At 33.1% G+C, this 22649-nt stretch overlaps 3 protein-coding genes across 5 annotated transcripts; 1 reads left to right on the plus strand and 2 right to left on the minus strand.

Moving 5' to 3' along the window:
- Window positions 1-254: 254 nt before the first annotated feature.
- LOC146922206 (uncharacterized) lies at window positions 255-8566 on the minus strand. 3 transcript variants are annotated; one of them, XM_085715254.1, is made up of 5 exons: window positions 8283-8566; window positions 5014-8135; window positions 3722-3790; window positions 2639-2774; window positions 255-851 (listed from the first exon to the last, which is right to left on the minus strand). In XM_085715254.1, exons 2-5 carry the CDS (start codon window positions 5061-5063, stop codon window positions 579-581), a joined length of 528 nt encoding a protein of 175 aa, XP_085571380.1. In that variant the 5' UTR covers window positions 5064-8135; window positions 8283-8566; the 3' UTR covers window positions 255-578. The 3 variants fall into 3 exon arrangements, 2 of the variants coding, with proteins under 2 accessions (XP_085571380.1, XP_085571378.1); XM_085715252.1 differs by having other exon boundaries at window positions 5014-8566; XR_015012400.1 differs by lacking the exons at window positions 255-851; window positions 2639-2774; window positions 3722-3790 and adding an exon at window positions 4767-4832 and having other exon boundaries at window positions 5014-8566.
- A 1394-nt stretch (window positions 8567-9960) lies between these two features.
- On the plus strand, window positions 9961-14271 carry LOC146922207 (uncharacterized). Its single transcript, XM_085711491.1, has 6 exons — window positions 9961-11349; window positions 11446-12116; window positions 12221-12509; window positions 12608-13066; window positions 13445-13508; window positions 13949-14271. The coding sequence occupies exons 1-6, from the start codon at window positions 10090-10092 to the stop codon at window positions 14269-14271; spliced, it is 3066 nt and encodes a 1021-aa protein (XP_085567617.1). The 5' UTR covers window positions 9961-10089.
- Window positions 14272-19451: 5180 nt separating this feature from the next.
- On the minus strand, window positions 19452-22046 carry LOC146922208 (Adenosylmethionine decarboxylase family protein). Its single transcript, XM_085715255.1, has 4 exons — window positions 21938-22046; window positions 21770-21845; window positions 21010-21170; window positions 19452-20894 (listed from the first exon to the last, which is right to left on the minus strand). The coding sequence occupies exon 4, from the start codon at window positions 20690-20692 to the stop codon at window positions 19631-19633; it is 1062 nt and encodes a 353-aa protein (XP_085571381.1). The 5' UTR covers window positions 20693-20894; window positions 21010-21170; window positions 21770-21845; window positions 21938-22046; the 3' UTR covers window positions 19452-19630.
- Between the last annotated feature and the right edge of the window lie 603 nt (window positions 22047-22649).

Raw genomic sequence — 22649 nt, forward strand, 5'->3', positions numbered from 1 at the left:
TTTCTGAGGGCAAAAACCGTTACAAATTACTGAGAGAACAATTTCGTCGCTAAATATCAGGAAATTTGAATAGCGTCGCCATATAGACCGACGCTACTCTTCAGGACAAATTTTGTGACTTTCTGATTTTCCCTCGCAAATAACCATTTTTTTTTACCTTGAAATAAGTTTAGGAAATTTCTCAATTCTTCCTCAAAACACTTTTGGAATATAAAACACGGTGATAAAAAATCACAATATAAAATACATCAATATGACAAAATACGATAAAAATCACATTAATATTTGATGAAAAACCTTTTTAAAGAATCACACTACTTATCTTTTGCATTAAAATATATTGAAATAATTACTAAATAGTATTATAACATTTACTTTAAACTAAAAGTTATAATCAAATTCTCAAAATAATATGATAAATAATCAAGTAGGTGGACATAGATGTTGATTCGAAGGATGAGGTCAATATGGAGGTAGACGTGAATGGCCTTGTGCAAAAGACTCCATAAATTTCTGCGACTGCTCTCGGAGCAATCGCGAATCCTCCTGTGATGCACGAATCAATTCCCCGTTAGTCTTCAACCGCGCTCCTTGAGTTCCATGTTTTCAACTGAAATTTTAGATATTGCAGTCCTCATATGCTCATATTCAGATAGTGAGATGCCGTCAGATGATCTGGATGAAGAAGGCTTGTATTTTCCTGCCTCTGCTCCCAAACCATATATGCGTCCTTTCTTGTCGACTCCAACTACGTCTAAGAAGATGAAGTTGTCTGACCGATGGTCATTAGACACACCATCCCCCTCTGTTTGTCGTGAGTTCCTTTCAAAAATTCGTCTTTCATATACATCCTACAAAATTAGAGTTCGTCTTAATTCTTACGTACAAAATTATGAAATTAAATTAATTACTACAATTACCATAATTAAATTCATATATAAACCAACCAATAACAACTTAGACAAATTAAAACTAGCTTTTAATTAATAACTAAGTTATCATGACTTCTTTCCAAGTGAAGAAACATAAGATTATCAGGTTCAGATGTCAGAACCTGATGAACAATAATAAGCATGCATAACATTAAAAACTATAGCATAAAAGCATGTGACATACAACAATATACATGATTAGATAACAAAAAACAATTATAGCACATGATGACAGAGTAATAGTATAGCAGCATGCATCAATACACATAAGGAAAATTATAAATACTAATTTTAAAGTATTTCCAATTACCTTGACTATAGGATAAATCGGACATCAAACTAGAAGCTACAAAGCAGTTGAACCCGTAGGACTTACACCGCAAAGATAAAATTTTATTCTTTTACATTCTTTTCAATATTAACTACTAGAGTAATAGATTACCTTGCCTCCACATTTTGTAACATGAATTAGAGGTGGAACTAAATTTTAGTTAACAATGAAGATATACATTGTTGTATCCATGGAACTTATATACACATAGATATATATTGTTGTATCCGTGACATGTAAACAATTTTATAATAGCGAAGTACACGACTCTTTAAGTGACAGAACTAACATTGAGAATGCCGAACATAAGTTGCAGGAAGATCAAATAATAAGAGAATAATGGAGTATCTTCCTTATCTCTAAGCAAATGACTGGAAAGAGAATATTTAAAAATAAATATTTTCTTACTAAAAAACTTACTCAAATTCCAAAGAGTTTATCACAACAAGGAAAATTAAAAATTAGTAACTATATGAAGAATTCATACTAGCCAACTACCAACAAGAATAGTTCAAGTTACATTAATATTATTCACATTCCCATGATATGGACTGATTTCATTATCCTTTCCGTTCTTTGCTTTCTTTTCGACCACGAACATTAGGACAAGACGTTTTGGGCTTGGGGCAATCTATTTTTCAGGTAGGACACTTTTAACAAACACTATCACTCACATTTAATTATTTGTCAACACTAATTTTTGCTACTTCTTGTTTGCCAAATTTTGAATGGAAGAGTATTTTGGTGGAGGGAGACATTTGTGCATCACAGCGTTGAGCATCATGTGAAGTTATTTGATATTTAGCTCGATTTGGAAATGATATCTTCACTGCTAGAATGGCAAGTTTTTAAGTTTGCTTCTCAAACTGCATGTTAATTCTGCTGAACTGTGATTACCTAAAACAATTTTTTTCTTCTTCCACACACTCACATATAGCTTCTTATGTTTTGTCAGTGATTTCATTTCTGATTATTTTTTTCCATCTTTGATGGTGGCTCACAGACTAGATCACTACTTGGTGATCTAAATGGAGTAACTGATTCCTACTATGCTGGATCAATTGCTTTGGCACTTGGCTACATTCATCGCAGGTCACTGGTCAATAGCAATTCATCAATTTGTCAAACCCCACCCCCTTCAAACCAAGATATCTTCCTTCTACTCAGAATTACTGATAATTTTAGTTAAAATCAAACATATATACGTAAACATAGATAACAATGTTGTCTCCCTATCATATAGATAATTTATAACAGCAAATTACATGATGTATAGAGATATCTTCAACCGACAATTCCAAATAAAAAATGGACAGAGCGACAAATCTAACATCGAGGAGGTTAAACATAAGTTGGAGGAAGAGAAGGACAGTACCTGAAACTCGTTATACCACAACTCCGCAAGATCCTTGTCATATTTCTTTACCTCTCCATAAGTTGCCCAAGTCCCTTGAAACAGACGTTCCATAATCTTTGTAATGTCACGTGGGGGCTGAACAGCAGGCTCAAACCTATAAAAACAATCAAAAAAGTAGTAAAATACAAGGATACAAGTTATTATAGAATTAAACGGAAAATCTTATAAAAATCTTATGTTAACTGTGGTCCCAGACAGATCCATATACGCCTATTAGTAGGATCTGTACTCCCAACTATCGGATACAAATCATCACATGATGATGATGCATGTAGGATCACCACCAGATACAAAATTAAACAAGTTAAAAGGCACACAAAATTAAACATGGGCATAAACAAGTTAAGTGACACACAATTAAAACATAAGCACAAATAGCATTTTCCATTAATCTGCATAAGAATCACACATAAGGATTTGTTCAAAAAATTTTAACATAAGAATACAAAAATGACTAGTTTGAATATGTATATCCATCATCGTCTTCTTATTATTTCTAAGATTTTGCTTATGTCTTCTTCTTATAAAGACTAATCACGGAAAGACCAAATAAATTGGTTTCCCTGTAAAACTAATCATGGACAGAGTTCCATGTCAAAGAATATAACTTAAACATAGTAAAAATACTATGAAAAAAAAAGACACCAAAAAGAGTACATGGGGAATACCTCAAGCCCAAGACCACTCGTTCTCCTTAATTTACTCATTAAAAACAAAAATAAAAACAAAAACAAAATTATCTATCCAAAATCTGTTCTCCCTAATTACTAATTAAAAAAAATAAAATTAACCATCCAAATTCCATACACTAGTTTGAAGCAAACACAAAGAAGGGGATTCAACTATAAAAGACAGACCAAAAAATCTTCACTAACTAAAACATATAAATCTATAAAACAACCCAAATCACCAACAAATTGACAAAATCCCAGAAAGAAAAATCAAAACCTTAACAGATAGGCATTCAAATTTTGCATACCCAATTTAGTTAGCATAGTTTACAGCATAAAAACAAGAGAAGGAGTAAAAATAGTTTGAAACCTGTTTGCAGTAGCCGAGTGAGATGAGCTAAGTGAGCAACGGGCTGAGCGTAGTGAAGAATTTAGGAACCTGTTTGCAGCAGCAAAGTAAGATTAGCGATAAGTTGATCGAAGTGAACTGATGAGTGAAGGTTTTGGGAATTAGATTGATGAAGTGAAGATTTAGGGCAAATGAATTTGGGAATTAGAAAGGGGAAATTAGATTAGGAACCGATTGGGGGACCTGTTTAGGAGTTAGATTGATGAAGGATGAATGGATTTTAGTATCTGTTTCAAACCTGATGAGCAATTGAGGAATGATGAGCCGATTGCTAATTGATGGGTGAATGAGGAAAAATATGAGTTTTGTTATGTATCTGTTTGTTATAATAATAATGAACGATGTAAACGTGAAATTGAGTTTTAATAATAATAATAATAATAATAATAATAATAATAATAATAATAATAATAATAATAATAATAATAATAATAATAATAATAATAATAATAATAATAATAATAATAATAATAATAATCTATCACAGTATATAATTGGGAGAAAGAATGTTCTATTGTTTGTGTTATTGAGAAGATAAAAAAAATTATTATATATTTTTTAATAAAGAATTTTTATTATATTTGTTATATTTTTGTTAAAAAATTAACGTAATTTGTTACCTATAATAATGAAACCGTCATATCTATTTGAAAAGGTCAAGGTTTTTTTTTTTATAACAAACTTTTGTTGCATATAATAGTGAGAGTAGAAATTCTATAAATAAGACTGTAATGTTGTTAAATATTTAAGGGCAAATTGGAATAACAAATCAGGTTAACAAAAATTGATGCATCCAATTCAATTTGAACCAGATACATTAACTTTTGAGCGAGTAATTAGTACACTTTATTAAGAGAAGGTAAAAGGGGTTAAGCTTTTACTAGACAAATACTCCCTCCGGTCACATTTATAAGCAAAAAACACTTTTTAAGGTACATTGAATAATTGATGTATCTAACATATAAATGTGACTAGATACGTTAACTATTCAATGTACCTAAAAAAATGTTTTTTGCTTATAAATGTGACCGGAGGGAGTACCTCTCGAGGCATGAGTGTCTTGGGAATAACTCTGTAACAACATATAGTAAAATGACAAAGATAGTGTTAATTAATGAGTAAAAGAGGTTAACAAAAGCATGGTAGTTACTCATTGACCAAGTGTCAATTTTTTGTTCTCTCTCTCTTTTTACTCCCAAATACAACTTTGGGGGAAAAACGATGATGAAAAGAGAAAAAAAAGTGTTACATACCCAATGACATGGCGACCACCATCATGAACAGCTTGAGAAACTAAACCCATGAGACCAATGCTACTCCTCCATACACAAGATCAATGTTCAAACACATTTTTTTTCTTCAAAATATATTGCCTCATGCTTGGGTCAAGAACTCAAAATTAAACTCAACCCAATACAGACTATTAAGAGCAATTACATTGAGAATCAATTTAGCATATTCATTTCAAAGGCAACTTCCTCTTCGAAACTCACAGCCAGAACATCTAATGAAATTGTAATACAATTGATAGTGCACCACCCATTATGCATGGATTAAGTTCTTAGGAGGTGGACGTCACAATAAAGACACAACTTAGAAAAACGGAAGATGACAATTACTGCTATAATTTCCTCAAAACTTCGCCTTTATGATTCAAAAAAACCCCTTTCCCTAAGTAATAGAGTTCAATCATTCCCCTTTCCAAAGGTTAAAACAAAGAAAAACACAAGCAAGGACCATTTTAGTACACAATTGTTGATATTTTCTATTGTTAAGCTAGTGTCATGAATCAACTTATCAACAATCTCATAATCCTAAGCTATTACAAAGCGAGGATACTTGAATGAAGTTATATGCATGTCTCTGACACTCCCTCTCACATGAGTTACTTGGGTTTGAAATGTTGCCAAGGTACAGCTCTCCCTATCTAGTGCTGAAATTCAATTTTTCATAAAATGGAGACTTAAAATCAAACTAGATTTCTTATTGAAAGAAGCTATGTGGTACCATGTCATGAACTAACTATCCTAAAAGAACTAATACATTTAGCGTATGAATGATATTTTTGACATCTCAACAGCCAATACCAAGTAGAAACTAAGTCTATAGGCTTCTCTCATTATCTGAGAAGTTATGCTAACTACTGTTTTTACTAGAGTCAAAAATACCTTCATTTAACTGAAATAATAACAATTTCCCAACCTATTTTATTGAGGGAAGATTCTTCATGAATAGGATATAGAATTAAAAGAAACGTAATGAAAACACTATGTAAGATATATATCATTATTTGAGAAGTGCTATATCTTCGAATAATTTATGTCAGCGCAATGTGAACTTCAATTCAGAAACAAATGATTTTTAAAGTAAATATGTATTTAAGAGTACTGATCTGGGACATGATAAACTAAACAAATGATTAGGTAGATAAAATTAATATTCTCAAAGTAATAATGTGATATAACAACAAAAACTATAGATATCCTTTCTTTATTTCCCAGTAGTGAAGATTATTAGAACTGCCATCATTAGAATAAGCGATAAAACAAGATACAAGAACAAAGTACACAATTTAATATTCTCCTACTCTTGGAAGTAAGGAAACTCTTTCTTTACAAAAAGATCTTTTAGCGCATTAATTTTTATTTTATTTTTTTGAGAAAAAAAAAATCAGAATTATAGTGCATTGTTTAATACAAATATAATATCATAGTTTGTTTGAGCTGATAGCTATAAGTAGCATGAAAGCAAATTAATATAGAGCTTCATCTGAGATAATTTGAATTTTAATGATAAAAGGACTTCTTATTATCATCATCAAGTCACTGGAAATCCATCCTAAATCAACTCATTTCAGAATACTTATCAGTATCACTAAGATGGTTAGGAGTCACTCCACTCCATTTACAAACTGACAAGATTTCTATCTGAAATTTTCAAGTCACAACAGGCCATGACATTGACTGGTAATTTAGCCAAGGAATATAAATCTATTTATGAACTGCCACAGTTACGGAATCAAGACAACTACAATACCTGCTTTCTCATCCATTCTTTAACAGAAACACAAGCCTTATACATTATAACTTCATATTCTTATGATGAGCAGGACAAAATTTTAAAGGGTGAGCACAAGCCTTATACATTACATCAATGAAGTGTTCAATACTCCATTTTCCTCATTATTCCTAATGAGAAAACCAAAAGCTTCATTTGCAATGAAGTAATGAGGAAAAATGGAGTATCGAACAAGTACCGTACAGGTATTGGTACTTCACTGTATTACAAGTACCATGCTTCAGAGTTAGAAACTAAACATTATAAAGTAGCTTGTTGTGTTGTAAAATCGTTATTTTGGTTGTAAAATTTATGAGAAATAAGGGGTACAGTACTGCACTGAATCTAAAGTTGTGATTGATACTCAGTACATGTTTAATCTTCACCAACCATAGTAAATTATCTCTCTTTTTGCTTGTGAATGTAGGATGTAGATTGAACTATATAAAATCTATGCCTATTTTTCTTCTCCTTATTTTCCATTTATGAATCATGACCAACTTATATATTTAAGATTAAATTTAAGATTGACTTAAATATTTTTCCATTCTGAAATTTCAACTTATATATGATTATAAAGAAAATTGAAACCACAAAATTCTCAAGCTACTACAACTGCTAAACTAAACTTCACTCTAGTTGCTGATGAAAGTTGGTTCAATTGGTAAAGAGTCAGCTCATAAGCGCTCTTTAAGCTTTGAGGTTTGTCCTGATCCTAGTCCATTTTTTGGTCTCTAGACGAAGTGACAAGTATCATTAGAAACTCAAACACTTGTGAGGTTCTAGGTTCGAACTAACAATATCAACATTTGTCAGTTAAGTTAAGCCTTATAAACAACTTCACTCTATTTCAATTAGCATGTCTAAAAACAAAATAAAATACCTCTTAAACAAGCATTACAACAAATCTTCAAAATTCAAAATTCAACATTCAACTTTAAAATAAGTAACAGAATCTAAAAACAAAACTCCAGTAAGCAGAGAAAAAGGAAGAACCTCAATCATTTCTATGAGCACCAGGAACGTCAAGATCGATTTGAGGACCAGTACGGATGAATTTTTGTTCAGCGTTATCTTCATATTCTTCTGAATCATGTACATTAACGCATCCTCTGAATTTCAAATCGGCGTCGTATTCTTCAATATCAGATGCGTCTTCAGTCCCAAACGCGGTTTGAACCATGAAATGAGCTTTTTCAGTCCCAAACGTGATTCCAACCAAGAGATCATATATCTGTTTGGTTGCATGTTTGCAAGCTTCAAACGAGCTTTTTCAGTCCCAAACGCGGTTTGAACCATGAAATGGATGTTTGGATAACTTGCAAAATCAAATCCAGAAAACGTGATTTTAGCCCCAAATGCGAGTTACTTCAAAGCCAGGAATCGAAGATTCTGCGACAAAGGAAAATCGATTCCAAATAGTTTTTTTTTTCATTTTTTAATTTTTGCTGACATGTAAATTTACCTTGTTACCCACAATTTCTTGGATTTCCTATTCAATAACAGCTTTCTTCTTCTTCACAGCGTCCATAATCCCCACAACTTTCTTCTTGTTCACATGTCTCAGATCTACCACTTAAATCAGATTCATGCTGTCCTTTCCTTTGAAACCTTGTAAGCTTGAGAGAAATGGTAAAATAAGATAAGAATGTTGATATATGGGGAAGGAGAAGTGGCAGAAGAGTGTTGAGAGATGGGGAAGAAGATCAAAATGGTAGAGAAATGGATTGAAGCTTCTGGAAAATGAAAGACAGGCACGTTGGAGATATGATTTTAATTCACTATTAGTTAAAATTTATTTATATAATTTATTTATATAATAATTAAACCAATTTGGTTCAATGTTTTTTTACATACTACATTTATTTATTTTTTGAAGGAGCATATTGTATCTCTTTTAATTGCATAATTTTGATGCTTAAAAATTACCTAATTGATAAAAAAAATTATATTAAAAATAACTTTTATAAATTTATATTATTTTAAAATGAATTTTTGAAACAATAAAATCAATATATAATAAGTTGAAATAATTATCTAATGTGAATAGATATTTACTTTTAAATAGAATTAAAAGGATAATTTGGTCATTACACATTTAAAATCAATTTTGATTTATACTATCCAAAGAACATCAACTTGTAAGAATCAATTTTAAATAAGTGTATCCAAACATAAATTAATTCACGTCTAAATCACTTTTAACCAAAATCGATTCTCTCAAACTCAATTATGGGTGCGTTTGTTTCAGCTTTAAAAAAATAGATTGTGTTAAAAAAAATTAGAGATTTTCAAAAAAAATCAAAAGTTATTTTTGTTTGTCTGTTATCCATAAAAATCCATTTAAAAAAAATGAGTTTTAACTTGTACATGTGTTACCTCATTGTTCTTAAAAAAAAATAGATTTTGAGAAAAGTTAATCTTAATAGCTTTTCATTTTAGAATCAAAATAGATTTTTTTGATAAAATGATTTTTCTAAAAATCTAAAACAAACACTTAAAAATGAAAAAAGTGATTTTTTTAAAGGAAAAAATAGATTTTTTTTGAAAATTTTTTGAACCATCTATCAAAATCAATTCTCACCACCACCAAACCAAACACACACTTAGAAGAAAAGGGAAAAATTAATAAATGATGGAGGAGGATTTCACGTGTTTGTCAGGAAGGATTTAAAAAAAAATATGTAATAAGATACTAAATAATACAATTTGAATAAAATATCAAAAGAGTCGTCATGGCCTGGTGGTAAAGCACCTTTTCCATGAGTTGAAGGTCATGGGTTCGAGTCTCACCTCACCTATTAATCTATTTTTGCATCATTTAATATAATTATAAAAAACGCGAAAGTCTCTTTGTGACGAAATTAAAGGACGTCACTAACCTTTAGGAGATTTTTCGACGGAATCAGTGACGGAATATTTAGATATGAAATTATACCGTCGCTAATCCCCTCACAAAATCTGATCCATTCAAATCATTGACGGAATTTGTGACAGAAATTTAGCGACGAGCTATTCCGTCAACAATTCCGTCACTAATTGTATAATTTGTAAAACCCTCACAAAATCCGTCACAGTCTGCGACGGAATATATCTCCTCACAAAATTCCGTCGCTAAATCTGAGTTTTCTAGTAGTGGCTGTGACAAAGATATCCATGAGTTTGTAAGATTTCATAAGGGCCTCAATTATGCTGATCTGTATTTGGAAACACCTGATCATAACCAAACCACTCCAACCATTAGAAATGCGACACCTGGCACCCTTAAGCTGATGTGTACAGAGTGTAATGAGGGGAACATTGATATTGAGGCTAATGAGGGTAATAATGAGGGTAATGAGGGTGGTGATGAGTTTAGTGAATCTGGTGAGGATGACTATGATGTAGGTGATGAAAATATTGAAAGTGGTAATGAAGAATTTGATGTAGGTTCTGATCTTGGATCTGGATCAGAATTTGATGATAGTGATTTTGATGAAAATTGGGCTTGGACTGAAATACTTCCAGAAGAGACAGTGAATCCTATAAAAGAGGGTAACAATGATGTGGATGGTGGTGGATCTGTAGAGGTGGGGGCTATTACTTCATCAAGAAATCCAAACCCAACTACTATTGAAGACTTTGATGATGAAGATGGTGACAGTGAAGACTTAGACACACCAGATGAGGAGAGTGAAGATGGTGGTAAGAAGAAATATCCCAAGTTCAAAGTTCCTGATGGTGATGAGCCTGTGAGATTTGAGTTAGGTCAGATATTCACTTCTGCAGACCTTGTTAGAACTGCTGTGAAAGAGTATGGTTTGAAATCTAGGAAGAATGTGCATCTAGAGAAAAATGACAAGAATAGAATTGTTGTTAAGTGTACTGATAAATGTCCATTTTATATGAGACTTATTAAGTCTACTCACAAGACTTACTTTCAGGTTGTTAGCTTAGATCCTCTACATGAATGTCACACAACTGGTAAGAACAGACAAGCAAAACCTAATCTCATTGCTAGGAAATTGATTCCTATTCTTAGACACACTCCTGGTATGCGAATTAAAGCTTTACAAACAGAATGTAAAACTAGGTGGGGTCTGATGCTAAGTAGATTTCAGGTTTATAGAGCAAAAACAAAGGCTTTGGAGATGATTGAGGGAAGTATGGTGGAACAGTACAAGCATCTTAGGAGTTATGGAGAGGAGTTGTTAAGAAGTAATCCAGGCAGCACAGTTTTAATCAAGAGTGATTTAGGAAAGGATGGCCCTGTATTTTCTAGGATGTATGTATGCTTCAATGCATGTAAGACAGCCTTTGTGAGGCACTGCAGACCTTTAATTGGTCTTGATGGTTGTTTTTTGAAAGGAAGGTATGGGGGTCAGTTACTAACTGCTGTGGGAAAAGATGGAAACAATCAAATGATTCCAATAGCTTTTGCAATTGTTGAGGCTGAGACAAGGGACTCATGGTCATGGTTTACTAATCTTCTGCTGGAGGATCTCAACAAAATTCAACCTAGGAGATGGTCATTCATATCTGACCAACAAAAGGTGATTTTTTTCATACTTGATCATAAACTGACAATTAGTATGTTATTTGTTAATAATTTATTTGTTTAAAAACTGTTTTTTATTTCTTCACACCAGGGACTAGTAGATACTTTGAAGGATATTGATGCAAATGTTGAACACAGGTTATGTGTGAAGCATTTGTATGGTAATTTTAGAAAGAGATTTCCTGGTGAAGCATTGAAAGAAGCCTTGTGGAGAGCTGCTAGATGTAACACAATTCCTGAATTTGACAAAGCAATGGAGAATATGAAGAAGATCTGTAAGGAAGCATGGGAGGAAATGTCCAAACACCCACCTGGTATGTGGAGCAGGGCACATTATAGTACTCATACTCACTGTGATTTGCAGGTTAATAACATGTGTGAGGCTTTTAACATGGCAATTCTAGAATATAGAGAATTACCAATTATCTCACTTATTGAGGGGATTAAGTTCTACATGACTAATAGAATTGTTAGACTTAGAGATTTTATGTTGAGATATGGGGGGGATATATGTCCTATAATTCAGAAGAGATTGGAGAATTCAAAAAAGGAAGCTAATGGATGGAGTCCAACCTGGTCAGGAGATATGAATGAATCACTTTTTTCTGTGTCAAATGGTGTTGATCAGTATGTGGTGAACTTGATGGATAGGACTTGTGCTTGTAGAAAGTGGCAGTTATCTGGTATTCCATGTGTACATGCTATATGTTGTATTTGGTACAATGAAGAAGTACCAGAGGATTATGTTTCTCATTGGTATAGGTATGTTATTTGAATAAATTATCTTACTTTTGTTACAGGAAAGACACATTTGTTTTAATGTCAATTAAGCTTGGATTTTAATACATTATGGCAATTTGTTACAGGAAAAGCACATTTGTAGAAACTTATAACAACATCATACTGCCTAACAATGGACCTAAATTATGGCCAACTGTTGATGCATTACCAATCCATCCTCCATATTTTAGGAGGACAATAGGGAGACCCAAGAAGGCTAGAAGAAAGACAAATGATGAGCCTACAAACTCTAGAAGGTTAAAGAGGGTAGATGGAACTGTCAGATGTAAAAGGTGTAATGAATTAGGACACAACAGAAGAACCTGCAAGGGGAAAGCAGCTGCAGAGAGAAAAATACCAAAGGGTGGAAACAAGGTGAATATTTTTAGCATTTATAACTGCATTTTTGTAGCATATAATTGAATTGTCTTCTTTTTAGAATCTGAATTGTCTTCATAACTGTATTTTTGTAGACAAATACTTGTGTGACACAACCTGAGACTCAAACTACTATGAGACAAGGAACAAATCAAGCTGCACCAGTTGCACAATCTGCACATGTTACACAATCTGGACCTGTTGCACAATCTGCACCAGTTGCACAATATGCACCAGTTGCACAAGATGCTTCTGTGACACAAGCTGCACCAAGCACTACATCCATGAGGCAAGCTAAAAATCAAGCTAGGAGCCAAGCAGGAAATCAAAAGGAAGCTCAAACTGTAAATCAACAGGCTTCATCTGTGTCACAGGCTACACAAACTGCAAAGAGTCATTCTAGGAGGCAAGCAGGAACTCAATATGGGACTCAAACTGCAAGTCATGCTGGAAATCATCAACCTGCAACTGTGTCACATCCTACTCAACAAAAAGGTGCTAAGAGGGGAAGGAAGAGAAAAGCTCAAAGTGACACACTAGGAACACAACAATCTGTCAACCAATGAATTGTTGTTTAGACTTTTTTAACTGCTATGCTAATATAGCCATTTTGCTGTCAATGTCTTGTTATTGAGGCATTTAGTCTTTTGAAGTGCTAGTTAAGTAGCCGTTTTGATGTAACTGCTATGAGGCATAACTATTTGGCCTAAGTACTATGTTTTGTTGTTTTATTTTGATGTAATTGTTATAAGGCATAACTATTTGGCCTAAGTATTATGTTTTGTTGTTTTATTTTGATGTAATTGCTATAAGGCATAACTATTTGGCCTAAGTCTTAATTTCTAATCACTGCATTTTATATCAGAAACATACTATTATACCAGAAACTAAGTACTATGTTTTGCTGGCTTTTTATGCTTCTGTTGGTTTAGGCAGATTCGTGGTATGCTGTTACGGTGTTCGAAATTGAGGCTGGGGTATGCTTGGTTATTGCAAGTATATTTCAGCCTCATTATTTGATGTCGTTTTGGTTTTTGGTGTGTTTAGGTGTTCCGCATATATGCGACATACTCGACGTTGCATCATAAATCTTCATTTTCATAACATTAAAAATTCAACATTGCATCATAAATTCATCAAATACATCATCAACATTACATTAGAGATTCTTCAAATACATCCACAAAAATACATTAAACATGATCACCATTACATAAACATCTTCCTTACATAAACATCAACATTACAATCACAACCAACAGGAACATTACAATCAAACCTAAACATACAATTCCGATAACAAGTTTTTTGTTCGAATTCTGCAGTGAGTCATTTTTCTTCAACAGAGCATTGATAAGCTTCTTCTCTCTCTCAGAACATGCTTCATCGTACCATTTGAAGAAGTTACAGACCTTGCCCCTACTTTTTGTATACAGCCCGCAACCAAAAAAACCTTCTACCTGGGTTTTCTACGGTCCATGATGTACAAAGAGGAGAATCAACACCGCATCTACACTTGAATTGTGGCCTCTTCCAGCTTGATGCAGATGAAGAACTGGATTTGGAACCAAAGGAAAACGAAGAACTGGGTTTTCTATGTTCCATGATTTTGCGATGCCAACCAAAAACGATGAAATCAAACGGTTCTAAATTCAGGAGAAACAAGTTCAAAACGGTTCAAAAGGAAGAAGGAAGCAGAAAAAAGGAAGAAGGGAGAAGATTGATGGAAGAAGATCGAAGGAATGAGGATGGAAATTAGGGATTTCAGATTTTAATCCCTTTTTGCAACGGTCACAAAAGCCTCACGTGACCCCTTTCTCAAAATCTGAAAATTCCTTTTTTTTATTTTTTAAATAATAGAATTACACACGTGGCACTCATTAATTGATAAAAAAAAGACACATCAGCACCAAATGTCATGGGGACCATAAAATCAGAAAGGGGGAAAACTATGGGGACCAAAATCGCTCGTTTCAAACTATGGGGACCAAAATCGCACAATTGGCAAAATATAGGGGGCAAAAGTGCAATTAAGCCAAAAATGTTTGTTGGAATGTATGTTAAAAAACTATAGTTTACCTTATATTCATACTTTATTTTTAAATCTAATTATGACAATAACAATTAGAAATTCACATATTAATGGCGGATTAAGGGTTCAAATCTTAATCGACATCCGATTAAGCAATTTCAACATTTTCGTTGGTTAGATTGGGACTTGGGGATAATTTTTTTTTTTTATTTGTGATAAGGTTTTACATTGTAGTTATTATTTGGTTTTTTTAAACAACTATAGTTTACCTTTTTCACAAGATTCAATCTTTTGAACTGACTATGAAATTCATCTATGCTTGTATGTGCTTATCTCGCAACATAAAGCTCTTCGGAAGGAAAGAAAAATGGAAAAGAGGAAAGAAAAGGGTAAAAAAAAAAGCATCTAGAAATGGGGACCAAACCTTACCCAAAAAATGAAAGAAAAAGGAAAGAAAAATTCTAAGAGAAAGGGTTGTTTGGCAAGCCAAACCTATCTTTAAAGAAATTCTCTCTAATGAAAAAAGGAACTTCAATGAGTATGTTGAGTCGTGAGCTTAACTCAGTTGGTATGGACAATGCATAACATAAAATATGCAAGGTCCAGGGTTCGAACCCGGCCACCACCAAAAAAAGAAGACACCTTCCTGTTGATTCATTGTGTTATGCTATTTTGGGTAGTTGAACCTTTGTTGATCTCCAAAAAGTGTTTATGGGACAACTTAACTGGAAACCAAGTTAGCATTTGCTTCAAGCAACTCCATTTGCAAATATTGAACATAACCTGATTTCTTGTTTGGTAGCTTTCTTCATGCCATATGAGGACCTTTGTACCATGCACACCAAGTCCCATGATGGGGGTCCATGTAAACTTCTTCCTTTAGATCACCATGAAGAAATGTTGTTGACTTTATTATCAGTTTAAAAATAAGAAAATAAACAAAATCGATTACATTAATTTTTTCAATGATTTTGTTAATAACAAAATCAAAATCATGTAAAAAAAACATTTAAACAAAAAATAATGTTAAGGACTTTTTGAAAATACCTCATTTTTATATTTGCCTTAGGCCTCATAATATATAGCATTGCTTTGAATTATTAGAAAAAAGAAGTTAATCAACGTGAATCTACGGTGGTGTTTTCTTTTACCACCGTATTAAGATTAAAGTTTGATTAAGCATGGATGCTACCCTTTTTTCTGGTGTTTACAAAAGATTGAAACCATCCTTGTTAAATTTTTGTTTTTTATTGGTAATCAAAGTTGTAAATAACACATAAAACTTACACATGTAACTACAAGATTTTCGATTCGAAGCTGAATAAAAATATTCAACCTTACAATAACGGCGTTGTCATAAACCTTATGGATAACTACAAGATTTTTTATTCGAACCTGAATAAAAATATTCAACCTTACAATAACGGCGTTGTCATGGACCTTATGGACTCTATGATATAGGCTATAGAAGAGATAAATTATACACACACTAATAAATTCAATTGTATTAAAAATGAGAAAATGAATTTTATATGGGTTTAGATCACTTAATTATTAGTGGTGAGCAAGTGAGTAACTAATTAATCATAAACTACTTGCTCAATCCTTAATCATTGATTCTTTAACTCATTCAATAAAAGTAACATTTATTCAATGCACACTTTTATTTTTATATGGGTGCAAATGAAGTATAAGGGGTGCTCAAACTCATTACAACCAAACTAAGGTTCAACTAACAACAACAAAAACTTAAATAATCACTCAAAATTCAAGCAAAATATTGAATTTATCAACTTTCAAGTTGTATCAACCAATCGGAAATTAGGACGCACATTTTAGTTCCCCTTTCCCACCAAACCAAAGCCAAGACAAAAAATTTGTTTTAAACAGAACCTCATGCTACTTGCTGCCCCGCCATTAAAATTGGGTTATTCCTTTTTTACCACAAATCCACAATGATCATAACACTCAAAACCAAAACATATGCTTCCATGTTCTCTATTGCTTCTCTTTAAAGAGGCATCAATGTTGAGCAAACTGATACTAACATGTCTTCTTTCATATGGTTACAAGAAAGTAATAGTAATATAACATTTGATTTTCATCATTGATTGACCAATCTCATTCAGCGTTTTACCATGATTCCTAGTTAAGTCTTTTGTATTAAGATGGTAGCGGTTTTGGCCCATTGTTGATTGATTGTAACTAAACTCATGTAACATTTATTGAGTCCTAGCCTAACACATTTTGTCTCGTTGTGGAGCTCTGTTGTTTAATATATCCACTTTTTCTTTAAAAAATAAAACAGATACACACATGTCCGCACGACATAAACCATTAATTATATTATGGTTTCTTAAAAAAGTAGGGTTTTGAGACAAAATTAAAAAGCTTAACGTATTAAAGATTAGGGACGGAGAATGTAGTAAATATTTATATCTCTTTTAACCCCTACAAGTTAGAAGTTGTTTCACACCCTTCTAGCATGAAAAAGTTGAAAGGAAATTCCAAAAATATATCACCGTACGAAAATGGTTGTTCAAAATGCAAATGACACACCTCCGCATGAAAATTAAGATTAAACTTTAAAGTATGGCAGCTAGGATCCGAGACGTTGCTACATTGAATTCTAACCACAAAATTACAACATCATAGTCATTCAACTTGATTAAACTTAAAAAGAATATTAAAATTCCTCATTCTATATACTTATAAGAAAATTTTATTTACCTTCTAGCCGATCTTCCGATTAGGCCCGTTATTGTGGCTATGATATGTGCTGAGGGAATTGCACAGCTCGAAAAAGATGCAAACAGCTTAGCCTCGGAAAAGACATTTGGGGGTATAATAGATTGTCCAATTTGGTACACAAATTGCTTTGTGTATGGCTTTGCGAAAGACTGTGTCCTCTACAATATGCACTGTATTTTGCACACTTAAGTTGAAATTGGGACTGCTTCAGCTCCTATAAAGCTGAACGTGGTCTTCTCTACTCCCACCTTTTATCTTTAAGACAAAAATCATTTCATGAAATTATATATATGACGGTTAATAAAAGGTGGAAGGTTGGAGTGAGTAATAAGAAAAAAAAAGATAAGTATGCAAAATATTGTAGAGGACACAGTCTTCCGAAAAGCAATACACAACAATTTGTGTACCAAATGGGACATCTATTATAACCCCCAAATGTCTTCTGAGAATTGAAACAAAATTGATACTTTTCGCCATTTGATTTAGTTTATGAGAATGTAATTACACAGACGGTCCAATTTATAGAACATTTGATTTCTTAAAATGACATGTGAATCAATTCAATTGGCTTTGCGTGTGTAATTTTATTTTCACTAAATTGGTCATAGATTGTTGAAAACGTGTAACCATGGTATTAATTGAAATGAGAGGAAGTTACAAGTCATTCTCACTATGCATATTGGAATACGTATTAAACACTGATATGAGAGAAAGATAATAGAGGAAAAAATGTGTGCAGAAATAAAGTAGAAATTTATTAATGAATTAAAATGAGGGTATCATAAGAAGAAGAAGAAGAAGAAGAAAACTTCAGAAATCCACAGTGTTTTACTATTCTAAAACGACATTCAAAAATAAACGGATGAAGCACAAACCAACGAAATTGATCAAAAAGGTGTCACATCCGTCCGAATCAAGAGACATTTTACTATGATCACAAGTATAAATGAATAGTGTTTAGATACAGACGGATAAAGAGATTTTTCCTCAAAGTAATCATTTTATAATAGTTAATTTCTTTTTTATTATTAAAAATAATCTCTTTATATGTATGTGCTCAAACACTAATCATTTATGATGATACCGACGTTAGAAGAATATCTTTCAAATGAAAGAAATTTGACATGATATATATCAAGCAAAATTAAGAAGAAATTTCACCATTTCCGTCAAAAAAAAAGAAATTTGACCATTATTAAATATCTTGGCCATCGTTTAGGTTTGGGAATTTGGCTTTGAATTGAGTCATATAGAGTGGTTGGTCGTACGATAGAGCCAGAAGTGATAACATAGTGGTTGGCTTTGAATTGGGTCAACCGATGATGACTGGAAGTGGCCAGAATTGATATAAGCCACGCCAAAATGACTCATCTTGCCTTTGTTCTCAATCTCATCTTTGTGTATAGATCGTAACAAAGACACTAGTTTTTTTTTTTTTTTCATGGCACAACCGGGTAAGAAAGTCACTTAAGCACTAACCTCATATCTTTGAGAAGAGACAGAAAACAACATAACCATAATCGTGTGAGAGTGGTTCACATGATATTTAAATGAACAAATATAAGTTAGATAAAAAAAATTACTCTGGATATATATAAACATTACAAAGTCACGTTCTTTGTAATTTGTAGATGTTCCATCATTCAACACAAATATTAAGATCGGAGACATAAAAAAAATACCATAATCAACACAAATATTAAGATCGGAGACATAAAAAAAAATACCATAATATAAAAAAGACTAAATATTGGTGTAGAAAATATACGTAGACTGCAGATAAATTTGAAAACAATTGCAATTTAACCTTTGTCAGGATACAATACTAAACAAATGATGTGTGGTTAGTTTTACAAGGAATTACTCCCTCCGGTCATATTTATAAGCAAAAAAGCATTTTTTAGGTTCATTGAATACATAATGTATTTGGTCTATATATTGACCAAATACATTAAGTATTGAATGAATCTAAAAAGTGATTTTTTGCTTATAAATGTGACCTGAGGGAGTATTTGATAGAGTTGCATGGAATTTACCGAAACATGTCTCTCATCAACAAGTTGCATCATGCCCCACTACTATCTGATAAATATTGTTTTGTAACATGATGAACAGAAATTGATAAATTACTAGATAAATAGTTTAAATAGTCAAAATTCCCAAAACATGCACTTTATTTCAATTCAAAGTTCAAATGAAAATAACAATGAAGGTGTACAAACCTTCGACACATAAACCGCAGTGTACTAAATAAAAACAGACAACAACCGAAAACAATGAGTTCACGCCTGAATAGGCGACACTTATTTAAGAGACAGAACATAGAGACACAAAGCTACTCTTCTTCATCTTCATCTTTCCAGCACTTAAGTGTTGATCTAGGCGAGCCACAGTCGGCAGTCTTGACAAACTTTTGGTAGACAACAGAACCACCCATTCCAAGCCCTTCATGGCTCCTCTCTTCACGACAGTATCCTTTAACATCCAGCGAACAACCCTGCTCAAATGACTTGCTTGCATTGTCCACATGAACAGCTACAGAAAACTCATTTGGTTGGAAACAAGCTAGCACCTTCACCACCAATTCATTCAGATTCATTGCTTTCAAATCATATCCAGCAGTCTCAAAGCTTGCATAACTGAACCCATCTTCTGGAGTAACATGAATGGTAGAAACAGCAGCACCCTCAACAGAATTCATTGAATAACCACAAGGTTCAAAATCAAAGTCGCATATTTCAGAATTTGGAAGAATTTTCCTGATGCCAGAGTTCAAGGTCATCTTGGCAGCTGAATCTGATTGATCTTTGAAGAAAACCAATGCTTTCTCTCTGTCTAAGCCAGTCATGCACATCTCGAGTGTGTAGACAGAGTCGTTTGGGCTCACGGAATCTGCAGAGGCAGAGTAAACATGCCAATTCTGGGCTTCATCGGATCCACCCATAATATAAGCCTTGCTGCCTGACCCAAGCTTTCCAAAGTAGCCATCAAGGACAGCCACTTCTTCGGAAAAGTGGCGATGAGGGAAAGACTGGGCACCAGGAAAAATGAAACTGCCTCGGGTGTACCTCACAGATCTGACTTTAAGGGAAATGGACTCGGCCAATTTCAATATGGGTGGGATTGCAAGCAGTAATTTGGTAGTACCACAGGTTTTGATTATGATCTTGTAGGCATAAACAAAAAGGCTGGACTCAGACAGAACATAGGAGTCAACATCGTCATTTGCTAAGGAAGAAACAATGGTGCACTCAGCTGGTGCAAGAATCTCATCCAGTTGGGATTTTGTGAGAGATCTTAAACCCCTCCCGTGAGGGTCAGAAAAAAGTCCAGGGTCGGAAAAGGAAATTTCCAACCTCTTTTCAAATCCTTCGAAACCAATTGCAGAAACTGCCATGGCCACAGTTCAAACAGAAAGACAAACAGAAGAAACAAGGAGAGAAACAAAGAGTACAATCGCAAAGAGAGGGTTTGGAAAGATGTATTTTGAAGGAGAGTAGTAAATAAACCTAGACGAAAACAAAAAAAGCTAATAAAAAACTGCTTGCATGCAGGGGAACGGGAATCAGTATGGAATATCAGGATGGCTTGCGAGCGCACTGCACAAGAGTTTGAAAAAAAAAAAATAGGTATTAGTATAGCTCAATAAGTAATCAAATTTATAGAACTCACAATACCAAAATACATATATTATCAAGGTGAATGAACACTCACGTTGGAGTAAGCAGCTGATCTGAACTTCTTGATTCCACCGTTAGGACGAATGTCTTCAATGCTGTATCCGAGGGGAGCTTCGTAGAATAATGATGATGATGATTTACTACTACTACTGGACTTCTTTTTACCTCCTTTAGACTCCATTAGCTCATTCAGTCCTGTTACCATATGAAATAATGTTAGAACTCTACATTGTAAAATCACATAGATACATAAAATACATAAAAAAAATGAGACAGAATATGGCAAAAATCATCCTTCAAGGGTACCAACAAAATGGCTTAAAACACCCATCAATTTTTAACAAACAAGCAAGCAACCATGTTATAAAATAATTATATAAAATCAAATTTCTTGGAAGAAAGGAAAAAAAATCAATCATTTAAAACCAAGATGGCCAATAAAAAAATCAATTGAAATATTATCAAACTTTAAAAGCAATGAATAGTTATAAAGTGACAAAAAGTATTAAAGGGTGTAAACAAAATTCCAACAAACAATCCTGGTAGGTCCCAGATAATCATAGACATGACAATCAGAGATTAAATACAGATCCATGCACATAAGATCGAGTACAAGTAACAATCAACGTATATGAAATTCTAATTGACAAATCAACAATAATAATCAAAATAAAATCAAATTACAAATCATAATATTGTTCTATAAAACAAACCATAATGATAATACAAATGAAAATAAACATCTGATAGAAAAATAAAAACGTAAGATCTGAATGAAAAGAAAGAACAGGTACCTGATTAGATTATATCTGATTAAAATGCCGCAGCTTTCAAAACCTTAAAACCCACCAAGATCAAATCAAACGAAAACTACAAAAATGAAACGAAAAATTAGAACGATGAAACAAAATCAAAATGAAGAAAACTATAACAAAATCGAAAAGAAGAAGAAAAACGCTTACAGATGCGGAGTGGGAAGGGAAAGCGCGGAGAAAACGAGACGGAAACCCTAGAAAAGAAAAGAGAGACAAGAAAGATTGAAATATCACAGAGCTGCGCTGCGTTTTGTGTGATTGGGGAATTGTGAGGTGAGTGTGTATTTATATCGTTAACGTGGGGTAAAGATCCCCTCCATTTCTAATTTGTTCCATTTGTTGCAATTTGGAGAGAGATAGACACAAAAAAATTAATGATGGTGGGATCCACTTAGTGATAGGACCCACCACTTACTTTTTTGTGTCTATCTCTCTCCAAATTGCAACAAATGGAACAAATTAGAAATGGAGAGGATCTTAACCCGTTAACGTGTGGGGTTGAGGGTTTCGTTTGTTTAACAGCCGTCCGTGACCGTGAAAAGCGTTAAAGTTGTTCAAATTTGAATTTACGGTCTTGCCCTTACTTCTTTTACGTTTCATCATTTTCTATTCATTGGGGAGTGTATTTCTTTTTTGACTATAATAATGTTCTCCTTGATTTGGATGTGGGTCATGGTTTATGCTTTTTTTAAACTTTAGGGATTCTTCCCCTCAAAAAAGTCTTGCTAATAAGTGTCATAAGAGCATTGTTTAAGGAACCCAAAAAAAGAAATTATATCTTAAAAATACAAGTCAAACATTTTTTAAAGTCATAACCGTACAATTTCTAATGCAAAAATTGCTACTTTTAGATGCTTAA

The sequence above is a fragment of the Medicago sativa genome, chromosome 5 (genome assembly GCF_051527215.1).
Source record: "Medicago sativa cultivar Bolivia chromosome 5, Bolivia_mono, whole genome shotgun sequence".
Lineage (NCBI taxonomy): Eukaryota > Viridiplantae > Streptophyta > Magnoliopsida > Fabales > Fabaceae > Medicago > Medicago sativa.

Bases quoted from the DNA above. Each gene is read 5' to 3' on its own strand.
- LOC146922206 (XM_085715254.1), bottom strand. From the start codon at position 5,063: ATGGGTTTAGTTTCTCAAGCTGTTCATGATGGTGGTCGCCATGTCATT. The intron at 3,791-5,013 runs GTATGTAACACT...TGCTGCAAACAG, and splicing joins GGTGGTCGCCATGTCATTGG to GTTCCTAAATTCTTCACTAC. The intron at 2,775-3,721 runs GTTTCAAACTAT...TTGTTTTTATAG, and splicing joins CACTCGGCTACTGCAAACAG to GTTTGAGCCTGCTGTTCAGC.
- LOC146922207 (XM_085711491.1), top strand. From the start codon at position 10,090: ATGTGTACAGAGTGTAATGAGGGGAACATTGATATTGAGGCTAATGAG. The intron at 11,350-11,445 runs GTGATTTTTTTC...TCTTCACACCAG, and splicing joins TCATATCTGACCAACAAAAG to GGACTAGTAGATACTTTGAA. The intron at 12,510-12,607 runs GTGAATATTTTT...GTATTTTTGTAG, and splicing joins TACCAAAGGGTGGAAACAAG to ACAAATACTTGTGTGACACA.
- LOC146922208 (XM_085715255.1), bottom strand. From the start codon at position 20,692: ATGGCAGTTTCTGCAATTGGTTTCGAAGGATTTGAAAAGAGGTTGGAA.